Genomic DNA, 12,454 nt, shown 5'->3' with positions numbered 1-12,454 from the left:
TGTAGATACCTTAATCTGTGACATTGAATGTGTAGTATTTTGTTTTTAGTAGAATAAAGATCCTTTTCTTTAAGACAAAGCACTGGTTGGACTTTGTTCTTTGCATAATTCTAGTGCTATATTAAGTAATAAATATTACTTAGTATTCAGTTTTGGGTCTAACACTAGATTAGACTTCAGTGGTAAAAAGCCCCATTTAATATCAATGCGGCCCAGAATTCTAAGTGTGACCTGGTGCCCCCAAACAAGTTCCTACACAAGGCATCTTATAAATTTTGACTTTAAAATAAGTTTCTTCATCCTAAAGAACATGTAATGTGTGAGTTTCATTGCAGTCTTAAAAATCTAAAATGTTGTTTTTATTTTTAGGACCTAGTTTCCGATGGACCAGTTCCTTGGGCTTCCAAAAATACTGTCAAATTTGTGTCAGAGCAGGTCTCTCACCATCCACCAAGTAAGCTTAAAACTGTTTTACTGTTTATACTTTGTACTCCGTCTTTCATCGTTTTGACATCTCAAACCATTGAGCCTTTCAGCCAGACTACATGAAGACCACAAATTATATGCAGGCTCAAAGTGTAATTGAGGCACCTCACTTGCGCTTAAGTCCTCCATAGCACTGCCCACTCCACTATGATACATCTCTTGTTCACTCCCACCTCAATTGCTTTTGTAATTGCAGAACAGAAAGGTTTTTGGAAAATGATTGTACCCAGGGGCTTTGTGTGTTGACAACCCCCTATTTGCTGTTTGATTTCTCTGTAATGCCAAAGGGTGCCTGAAAATGGAGTGCATGCTTAGACATAGTGAATTGTTTAAATGGCCCAGATGTTTGCACTTTGTTTTTCTTCAAAGAAGTCTTTCCAGTCATGAGGTAGGTGACTCCTCCCTTAGGTGATAGTGCGCATGGGTATCGACTTAATTGTTAAATTATTATTTTTTCTTTTTCCGCCATCCGGTTCGGATGTGAATTGTTGTGCTCCGGTTCGGGACCATTTTCCGGTCCCCCTTTGACGTGCAATCCGCTACCCTCGACGGTATTGTTAATCGACCGTGTTTCTCACTCTCCGCGTATCGTTTTACTCTCAAAAACCTTCGATCAAAACATTCCTGGAAAGCTGTTGGACAAACCCACGCCAGGATAGGTCGCAGCTGATGGAACGGACTCCATTCAAGTTATGTCCAAGGTGTCGCACTAAGTTCCCGCGCACCGACTTGCACGAAGTGTGCAACCTTTCCTTTTCGCAGGAAAACGACGAGAAAGACTGCGACGTGTGCCAGTCGTTTCGGTCGAAGAAAACCCTACGTGATCGTCGGGCTCGACATCACAAAATGTACCTACACAGCGGCCCTGTGCCAGACCGCCTCGCAGAAGAGAAATCCGATTGGCCGCACTCTGCTAGTCCTACCAGCGTGTTACCCAAAAGAATTGTGGTCCATGAAGTAGCGTCGGCGGGTACGCCTATGCCAAAAGTTTAAAATGAAAATAAGTGTCGTGTTAGCCATCCCTGGACACGTGTTTCGAGGTAGTTGCCTCTCGTCAGCAGGGAGTAGGTATGTGTGTAGGGTTGCTGCGTAGGCTGCCAAAAAATATTCTCAGGTAAAGTACCACTCAAGGCGCGCAGGTGCGTAGCCAAGGGCTCGTCAGCCCCACCGGCTCAAGGGAGCCTGAATGTAAACAAAAATCCGATTGGCCGCACTCTACTAGTCCTACCAGCGTGTTACCCAAAAGAATTGTGGTCCATGAAGTAGCGTCGGCGGGTACGCCTATGCCAAAAGTTTAAAATGAAAATAAGTGTCGCGTTAGCCATCCCTGGACACGTGTTTCGAGGTAGTTGCCTCTCGTCAGCAGGGAGTAGGTATGTGTGTAGGGTTGCTGCGTAGGCTGCCAAAAAATATTCTCAGGTAAAGTACCACTCAAGGCGCGCAGGTGCGTAGCCAAGAGCTCGTCAGCCCCACCGGCTCAAGGGAGCCTGAATGTAAACAAAAATACGATTGGCCGCACTCTGCTAGTCCTACCAGCGTGTTACCCAAAAGAATTGTGGTCCATGAAGTAGCGTCGGCGGGTACGCCTATGCCAAAAGTTTAAAATGAAAATAAGTGTCGCAGAAGAGTCCGATCAAGAAGAATCACAAGCGCAGGTCCCTGTTATTTTACCTACACATTCCCTTACATCACCTAACCCACATGATACAGGGAATGATGGTGATGATGATGACTTAAATAACTATGCAAAAACAACAGTTGATGGACAGAATGCAGAACAATGTCATACATTCACTCCAGTACAGAGATCTGGGCCTAAATCTGTCGTTTTTTTGATCACCATGCCGTTCCAGTTTGAACCCAGCCATATGCAAATCAGTCTTGACCCTGTGCCTCATGGGCACAGTCCAGCCCGAACTGCCAAGCCAGGTCCTCCCTGGACTGGAAACAAGCATCCTAGGACCGGTTTCACCCCTCTTCAGCCAGGATAGCTTAATTCCAGTGGCATGGAGAGCACGGGACCCACGTCTGGGCATACCCTTCCCACTCAGGGTGACAAATGCAAAAACAACAGTTGAAGAGGGGCCAGTTCTGGCTCTGAAAACATTTCAAGTTCAGTTATTACACAAGACGGTACTAGTTCGTACAGACAGCATGACAACCATGTACTACATTCAAAAACAGTGGGGGACATACTCCCTCCAACTGTCCCAGCTAGCACATAAAATCTGGAGATGGGCCATTCATCACAAAATCTTTCTCCTGGTGGAACACCTCCCAGGAGTGGACAACCAGATGGCAGATCTGCTAAGTCGCCAGACACAGCAAATACACGAATGGGAACTACATCCTCAAGTTCTTCTCCCATTCTTCCAAATGTGGGGCTTCCCAGACATAGACCTGTTCGCCACGCATCTAAACGCAAAATGCCCAAACTTCGCGTCCAGGTATCCACACCCATTGTCCAAAGGCAATGCACTATGGATGAATTAGTCAGGGATATTTGGTTATGCTTTTCCGCCTCTCCCACTCATTCCATTAGTGGTTCGGAAACTCAAACAAACGTCCCTGACCCTAATCCTGGTTGCTCCTACATGGGCACTACAACCATGGTTCACTCTACTGGAACTCTCAGTAGTTCCTCATCAAAAGCTAAATCTTTCACCAAGTCTCCTCACCCAGAGCCATGGCGAGATAAGACACCCAGACCCCAGGCAACTCAATCTAGCGATATGGCACCTGAAGTCCTAGAGTTTGGCTAACTAAATTTATTGTCGAACTGTATGAATATCTTCAAAGAAACTAGGCGTCCTACCACAAGAGCCTGCTATGCAGCCAATCAAAGCGGTTTGTGATTTATTGTAACAACAACCACATCAACCCGCTTAATGCTTCCGTACAAAACATTATATGCTATTTGTTACATCTACAGCGTTCCAATTTAGCATACTCATCTATCCACTTACATCTCGCTGCAATAGCTGCATACCTACAGAAAAGACAGCATCTGTCTCTTTTTCGGTACTTGTCATTAAAGCATTTATGGAGGGACTCAAAAGAGTTATTCCACCTAGACGTCCACCTGCCCCAATGTGCAATCTCAATATTGTTCTCACCAGACTAATGGGTCAATTACTTACATGGAAAGTGGCGTTTTTAGTTGCCATCACATCACTCAGAAGAGTCAGTGAGATCCAGACATTAACCATAGAAGAACCTTTTTTGCAGATGAACCAAAACAAAGTAGTTCTTCGAACCAACCCTAAATTCCTTCCTAAAGTCCTTTCTGCCTTTCACATTAATCAATCGGTTGAGTTACCTGTTTCTTCCCTCAACCAGATTCAATGGCAGAACGTGCTCTGCACACTCTAGATGTCAAACGAGTGTTGCTGCATTACATTGAAAGGAGAAAACCTTTCCATAACACTAATCAACTTTTTGTAGCCTTTGCTCCACCACATAAGGGCAATGCCATATTAAAATCAGGTATTGCTAGGTGAATTGTTAAGTGTATTCAGATATGCTATGCAAAAGCTAAAAGAACATTACCAGTTCCCCCTGGAGCACGCTCTACATGTAAACTGGGAGCTTCTATGGCATTCCTAGGGAATATACCCATAGACGACATATGTAAAGCTGCATCATGGACTACCCCTCACACATTCACAAAACATTACTCGGTGGATGTGTTGGCAGCACATCAAGCTAGAGTAGGCCAGGCAGTTTTACGTACACGATTTCAGACTACTGAAACAGCTACAGGTTAGACACGACTTTGGGAGATAACTGCTGTATAGTCTATGCAAAAGCATATGATCTACAGCTCATATACCTCAAATGGAAAATGCTACTTACCGGTATGCATCTGTTCTTGGCATGTAGAGCTGTAGAATCATATGCGCCCACCCGCCTCCCCGGGTACATATACCTATTGCAGTTACATCTTACTTAGATATATACATTAATGGACATCTCCTTCTAACTACTCTTTCTGACTCCATTATCACCCGCTGTGGGATAACAATCTAACAATGGAGTCGATGCCCATGCGCACTATCACCTACCTCGTGACTGGAAAGACTTCTTCGAAGAAAAACAAAGTGCAAACATCAGGGCCCAACACTAGATGGCAATCTTTGAAAAAGCATATGATTCTACAGCTCTACATGCCAAGAACAGATGCACACTGGTATGTAGCATTTTCCTTTTCCACAAATACGTTACAGTATTATTTGCAATCCACACTTTTATTAAATTTTACTGCCACTATTTTGTTTATTTTTATAATAGTTACTATTCACTTTGTATGCACTAGGTTTTTATTTTAAAAATTAGTCTCTAAAATCTACGTTTGGTTTCCTAGTGTTCTTGAGTGTCTTTCCATGATGAGAAGTTTAAATTCCACTGAATATCACTGTGAAATCTCGTGGGATTCCGGGTTACCTGGAACATATCTCACACAAGTAATGCTTAGTGGATTGTGGAGTGATTGCAGTCCAACTGGCTTTCTATCTTGTGTAGATACATTGACAATGTACTTTAAGCTAGGGGGCCCAGAAAGCCTCCTTCCTGCTGCGTCCTGAAAACCAATTCAGAAAAGGTATAATGTATCTCTAGTAAGTACCCTATTAACCTTTATGGCTCACTTAATATCAAAAGTCTAATTTAAGTTTTCTTTCCTAGAGACCAGGAGTTTGTTTCCCTTTCATACTGAGGAGAGCCTACACTAACCCGCCCTTTCAGTCACTGTGCCAGCTCTTTTAGAAAAATATGTGCAGGAAATAATGCTTGTCATACTAGTGGTGATTGGACTGTTGGTTAGAATATGCATTGTGATATGTAGAAGATTGCGAGGCTGAAAGTGGACTTGATTGCTGGGCAATATGGGAGAAAAAATTGCTATCTGCCGTTGGTGTTTGCTCTAAACAAATATCAGGGCAAAATGTTTCTTCAATTTGAAGCTTTCTAGTAGCATTTCCGATGCCTCCTGAGGATTATATCAGACAAATTGGGTTGTCCACATCAATCCCACTTACGATCAATTTAGGGACCAAAGATTGTGAGCATCGCTGATGGCTTATGTCACAGTATTGTAGATGGAAAGCACCCTTAGCTCTCACTTTCAGTGAGTGGGAGGGACAGTGAACATGCAGCATAGATTTACAGGGTGTATTTCCAAGTTCATGAAAGTTGTGGTACCTTTGGTATAACCATGATTCAGCGACTAGCTGATCCTGGTACACTCTTCTCAAGAAGGATCTCCAAAATGTAACAAATGGAGGGCTTAAGAAAAGCTATGAAAAAACAGCCAATAGAATTCATGCCATTGATATGCTAAAATGTCTCATGCTTTACTGTATACCTCATTTGTCATCCAGATTTGCACTCCTTTTGGCCTTATGTAGCACCATTGTGCCAAATGCCAGGCATCACATTAGGAAGCGTACAGAGAAGTGCTATAAACTTGGCACAGGATGAGCCTAACTGCTTGCTTAGAAAAGTTCACTCCCAGAGGTCTGTCACCTCACGGTGAATTGCACGAATGTCTCAGTGCACTTTTGTGGTGCTCACGTAGATAAACTTACAGCTCAAGGAAAATGCTTGACTGGGGAAAAAATATACCACGCAAACTTACTAGATCTCCTGAGAGCAATTCTCCACATTCCTCTGAAGTCGATGTGACAGTGGTTCTAACTACACATATCCAAGTTGCCACACAAAATTCTGCATGTTTGGGTCCATCAGATGCTAGATGTCTCCTTCTCCTTATGGGGGGATGAACAGATTTCACAGATTTCCGTATTTTATCACCTCAAAAAAATAAAAATTTCTGTCAATTCTGTATTTCCAGAAAGTGATAATTTTCTGAGAAAACACAAACCACTCTACTCTTTGGGAGGTATGCACAAGTTTATTGTGCAAAAGAAGCAAAGTGCTCAACTTAATCAATACACAAAGAGGAAGCATCTAGTGCTAACCACTTCCCAATTTGCATGGCTTTTCTACATTTCTTCATACATTGCTTCGAATGAGGATATATCTGGCAGAAACTGAAACTCTAACAAGTGCACCTGTTCTCATTACAAGAGTGCGAAAGGACCTTGAAATGAGATGCAAGAAATGTAAACTTTGTAGATGGTGAGCTAGTCATTTATGAATGTTCGCTTTCCAAATATGAGAGTGAGGCTGTAAACGTCAAAGTGTGAGAGTACAGAGCAAGCTATGTATAACAGAGATTCCATGGCACAATACGAAAAGCACATTGGCAGTAGAAAAATTAAAATGACAGCTATTTCGATGCGGTTTTTATTCAATTCAACAATCCCACCCCCTATTGCACTGATCAGGGCAACGTCTACTGCTGATTTAGGTTCAATAAGTTAAGATGTTATCAGGGTATTTATGAGCAGCAACATCAGAGGCATTACTAGTGCTTGATTCTTCTTCAGGAATGATCAGTGGGAAGAAAAGGGCAGAGCCTTTGATTGTGGTGAGATGAATAGTACATTTGCAATACGTTTGAGCAAATAAATATGAACTAAAAGAATACAAACTGCCAATATGGTCTTAAGAATCTTTATTCACCATCCTATAAAATCACTTTTCAGCCAGGAACAGATGCTACACCCATCAGACCTGACCCATAATGTTTTTATGTTGTTCTTGATCACTGGGTCTAATTGCTCATGACTCATGGATGCTAAGGGAAGCATTAGGAATAAAAATGTTAGATTCAACTAATACTAAGGCATGCAAACCACCCTTTGCAGCCAGAACACAACCATTCTCTGGGTTTCTAGTGGATCTGAAATAAATCCCAAAGCAAGATCGGTGGTATTTCACACCTTGTCTAATGTCTTAGCAACTGCTTCAATTGCATAGATGATCCATCTATTTCAATACATAGGAAACATAGGGAAAAATAGGTGGGCAGTGTTTGAGATGTTTCAAGACAGCCTTATTCAATGAGGAAGTTTATTGGAAGAGTGCCATGTAGCAGTGACAAGGTAGGCTGGGTAACAAGAGCCAAACCAATAAGTGGGCAACCAATCATAATCCCTATTGCCGCATACAAAGTAGGTTCCATGTTGTCCTTCCAATATGATCCAGACATACAGTACACCAGATGACAGCTGGAAAAGAACAGAAACTGTGGCAGTGAATTTGGACAAGGTTGTGATGTAGGTAAGACACTCACTCTGACATCAGAAAACACTTATTTTGTGATGCTCCAAGTGCAGACCTTGAACAGAGTAAGCTAGATAAGCGGGCTTCTGAATAATGCTCTGATTGGGATAAAGTAAATCTGCAGGATCAAGGAAAGTAAAACGGTGAAATTGTGAAATTCCTCAGAAAAGAGCCCAGAGGTTTGCAATCCAATGCATTGCTACTTCCACTCAAAAGGTACAGCAATTAGAGGCATAGCTCCATCTGCATAAGTGAAAAGAAGAGTAAAAATTCAGTAGGAAGAAAGGTTCAGGTCCTGACTGTATTGTTTCACCATGTTCATGAAATTATTTTTTTGATAGATCGAATGTTGACTTTTCAGATGGGTGCCAGCAAATTATGGTTTACTCTTGAAGGCCCATCACACTTTTCTTCAACATAGTATCATACTGTGCCAAAGACAACAAGTCTGATGATGAGCATGGCAGACCAGATCTATTTGTGAGAATCCTGTGACGATGGGTATGCTGGTTATTGTGGTCAGAGCTTATTGCGATGAGAGAGAGGGGCTGCATCCCGAGACAATTAAGGCTTAACAGACACAGGAACCCCTCTTAACAGCTATGGCAGGACTAAGCAGGTGCAGAAGGGTCAAAGTCCAAAGGTGTAGTTTCTCTCTTGCAATGACAGTAGCGGTTCTAGACAATAACTGTGTCATTTTAACATCAGTGTTTGTAGTTCAGGTCATATGGGTTCCCTTTTATAGGGGCTGCTGGGTAGATCTCTGTTGATGGACTTTTAAGTAGACTCACTCACCAGACTGGAGGTTGTGACACGCTTCATTCGGGCACTCCGGCCAGTCATCACGGACCTGAGTACAGGAACTGCTGCACTACAGAAGAGACAAATTGGGATTCTTGATCACTGTAAAACCTTAACCGGACCTTTGATTGCGGTACACAGCCTCCAAGTAGCTTTGTGGCTTCCATGATAACATCAGCGTGGGAGCACTTGCACGCTTCAGTCCAACCAAAGAACATGCATACAATCACCACTAAATACATAAATAGGTGCGATACATGAACATCTCGATGTAGTGCATCTGCAAATAGATGAAGGTGCCCCAAGGAGGATGGCAGAAATAAATTTAATCTATTTCCCCATATTGTGGGCTAGGCATATGGCACAGAACTAGCCCATTTTCTGGGCGCAGGAGGATTGTCGTTTGTTGCCGAAGCACGAATCATGCTGTCCCTTTCAACATGAACATGGGCGTGAGACCCCAGCAGGGCTGGGCAGGAGAAATTTCGGGGCTACGTTTTGGGGTTCCACTCTCCCTGTTCCATCCCACTACATTCTATAAGGGTCTCTTCTACAGTTCTGCTTGTTCCTTGACATTTTTTCATTTTCTGATGCCCTTTCCTATAATCGAGACAAGTCGTTAAGCATGGTGTAAGAAATTACGTTTTTATTTGGGGTGGGTCACTTGCAACCCCAAGGAATACTCGCAACTCTTGTCAGGGTGAAACCTCACAATCGCTGAATTAACCTGAGCTCAACTCCCTGGTCCATTTAGCGCAGCCAGACAGGCTTAACTTAAGGCAATATGTTAATGCAGTAATAAAAGTCAAAACACCAAGCCAGAAAAATCCCAAACCAAATTAGACAACTAGAGTAAAATGTAATAAATAGAATGACACCAAAACAACAAAAATGCAAGAGGGGAACGAGGGATGTGATTTTTTTAAAGAGTTAAAGGAAAATAGAAAAAAAGCTAATTCACGGCACAGCGAGAGCCCTTTCAAATCTCATACCATTTGTTCTTGAAGGAATGATGCTTTGGAGCAGTGCCTGTTTTTTTTTACCAGGTCTTGTACTACCTAGGTCCAATTTACCCTTCTGTGGGTCGTTCACCTTTATAATCAAGATAGACGTCAAGACCTTTGTGAGGATCCTCCAAAAGTAGTGGATTCCACGTAGAGAAGGTCCTGTACATTCGAGATTTGTTTTTTTACGTCAGCGGTGCAGACATGAAGAAGTGCTATCCATCTTGTTGATAGTTTCTTGTCACAAGCCCTGATACAAATCTCCAGGTTTTAGTTAATTAATGGCAATTATGGATTACAGCATCTGGGCCATTGGGTTAAGGAATGGTTGTGTTTACTTTGAAGCCTTGGTTTGTAGGAGCTGTTCTCTGCATCATTTCAGAAGGTTCATTCCACCCCAATTATATTGAAGCAAATGATTTTACTCAGTGAAACTATTTTGATTAGCATGTTGCAACTCACAAAATAAAGGATTGCTTTAATAGGAATGACGTGCCCCTGGTGCAGATATGAGGATCCAGACCAGATGCAAATGTTAGCTAAATTGTTTTAGGCTTGCTAGGTTACATTTTCCAGGAAATTTAATCATGTCTAAAACACAACTTGTGTTACATTGGAGTTTGAAAACGGCATTTCAGTGATTTGGCTTCTTTGCGGTCCTGGTGGGACGGTAGTCATTGTAAACAATGGAAGCATGGTTGTACCTCATCACTAAAAGAATGATGAATGTGTTTTGTTTGGGTGCAAATATTTTTTTCTTTAAGCATCTTATGCAAAATATAACAACGTTTTCATTTCAATCCTAAGAAGTGTCTTAATGAAATTTGAAGTTATGGGTGCTGTTTTGATACTGGGGATTCTTTCTGCTTTTGTTGTATTAATTAGATCTTGTTTAATTTTCTTTTTTTCAATCATCTACCATATGTTGTTTGATGGCCCTTGATCTAATAGAAATTACACGATTTAGAACACATGAACTGTCCTAGAGACATTATCATAGGTTTCAGCAGCAGTATCCTGTATAACAGCATTATGCTTTTTTACACATCTGTTTTCTACACAGGCTCTGGAATTAAGTCGTATTAATTTATCAAAGGAAATAAAAATGTATCAGTCTTACTCAAATCCATTTACCATCCTAGTGTCTAACTGGATATACGTCTCTCTCCCCTCTCTCCTCTCTCTCTGACTGACACAAGCTCACATGCACTCTAATACGCCAATCGGCTATTAAACCAAACAAGCTCATGCAGTTAGCATTTAGAAAAGTGCAGATGCATTGTATAAAATAATTTTCTTCAGCTATTACCTCACGCATTAGTGGGTGGTGTGGAGCGCTCCGCTTCAAATCGGATCTGTCCTACCCCAGTTGTGACATTGAGGCCTCTACATAACCACCACCTCTGTACTCTGACGTCTGTACTTTGTTTCTACCACTTCCAAAATATGTCCGGAGCTCACTCCTGGTATTCTGTCAGGGCTTTAAACTTTATTGTTGAACTTTTAACAAGCGTGCAAGGGGAATGTCTCTACTCAAAGCAACAGGATTCAAACCTTGGAAGGATTGCTCCCCCAAAATCTTTAATGATGGACCCTCATGTGGTCTGTCTCTGGTGTTTGGCTGCGTGGAAACATTTGCGGAGCACATGTTTTCCTCAGCCAGCCTTGTCGAACATTCTGCCAATTTCAGCTCCCGCCTTGGTCACTACCCGCATGTGTTGGATATTGTGGCAGCGATCTTGACGGCAATCCTGGAAGACCTCAGAATGAACCTCCAGCAGGTCATCAATGATGGGCAGGATGCAACAAAGTATGTGGTTTGCTCAGGCCTCAACACTATTGACTATTTGGGTAGGGCAGTTTGGACTAGTATGGTGCTCCAGCACTGCACTTGGAAATGTTCCACCGGGTTTTCCAGTGACCTTCAACAAACTCTGATGGAAATGCCGTTTGATGGTCACAGTCTTCAGATACCAGGCGGACTCGCCATTGGAGCTCTTCAAAGAGAGTAAAGCCACAGCGCTCTCCCTTGGACTGCCACCACCTTTGTGGTAGTTCCTACAATAATTTGCGTCTTTTGAGGCTCAAGAAGAGGGTTCCAGCAGAGTCCACATCAGACTTTGCCTCAGCAACTTCAGACCTACCATGCCTTTTGAGGCAGAGGTGTGGGTTCAGGCTGCCAATGTCCAGGCTCCCAGGGGCAATGAACTACCCCATCTACCACCTTTCAGAATCACTTTAATTTGCCCACGGCAGCACACAGTCACCTGGTAGGAGGTCGAATCACCTTGTACTACTACTGGTTGAAGAGCATTACATCATACCAATGGGTGCTCAAAATCGTCCACAATGGATACATCCTTCCCTTCACCCGTCCACACATGCCTCCTACACTGCATCACCTCTTGGAGAACTACTTGCCCATTCTTTGAGGGGAATTTCAGGCTGTCTTGGAAGAGGAAGCTCTAGAATGAGAGAGTGCCACATCAGAGGTTGGGACTGGTTGTTATTCTTGTTACCTCCTGATGCTGACGCAGGATGGAAGCTTCCTGCCTATCCTCGACCTTCACTGTCTGACCTTCTCCCTCAAGAAAGACAAGTTCACAATGCCCTCCCTGGCTCAAGTTCCATCTGCCCAGGAGACTGGATGGTGGTTTAGGATCTGCGGGAGTCCAATTTCAGCATTACATTCTGCAGTCCCAAAGGTGTTAACTGCAGTTTCAAGTATTCCACAAGCACTTTCAGTTCAGTGCTTCTATTTGCCTTATCGGGGCACCTAAGGAGTTCACAGTAGTGGTGGTGGTGGTAGCTGCACACCTTCAGACGTTGGGATTCTGTCTTCCCAAACCTCTACAACTAGTTTTGGAGAGCTCTCCTCTGACAGTCATACGCCACCTACAGGTGACTACTGACCTGGCTGGGGATTGACATTGCTGGGGTTTTCCATCAACATGCTGAAGTCACTCCTGACTTTT

General features: G+C 42.9%; 1 protein-coding gene across 12 annotated transcripts in view; it reads left to right on the top strand.

Moving 5' to 3' along the window:
• The window catches only part of OSBPL9 (oxysterol binding protein like 9), a 1,355,357-nt gene that overhangs the window by 1,134,401 nt on the left and 208,502 nt on the right, over nt 1-12,454 (top strand). For all 12 annotated transcript variants that reach the window (XM_085602637.1, XM_085602632.1, XM_085602635.1 and 9 more), the window contains one exon: nt 370-454. In XM_085602637.1, the coding sequence (XP_085458763.1) occupies nt 370-454 (85 nt within the window). The remainder of the gene's footprint in view (nt 1-369; nt 455-12,454) is intronic.

The sequence above is a fragment of the Triturus cristatus genome, chromosome 4_2, assembly GCF_964204655.1.
Source record: "Triturus cristatus chromosome 4_2, aTriCri1.1, whole genome shotgun sequence".
Taxonomy (NCBI): Eukaryota; Metazoa; Chordata; class Amphibia; order Caudata; family Salamandridae; genus Triturus; species Triturus cristatus.
The sequence above is the reverse complement of the archived record's forward strand: the minus strand, read 5'-3'. Positions and strand labels throughout refer to the sequence as shown.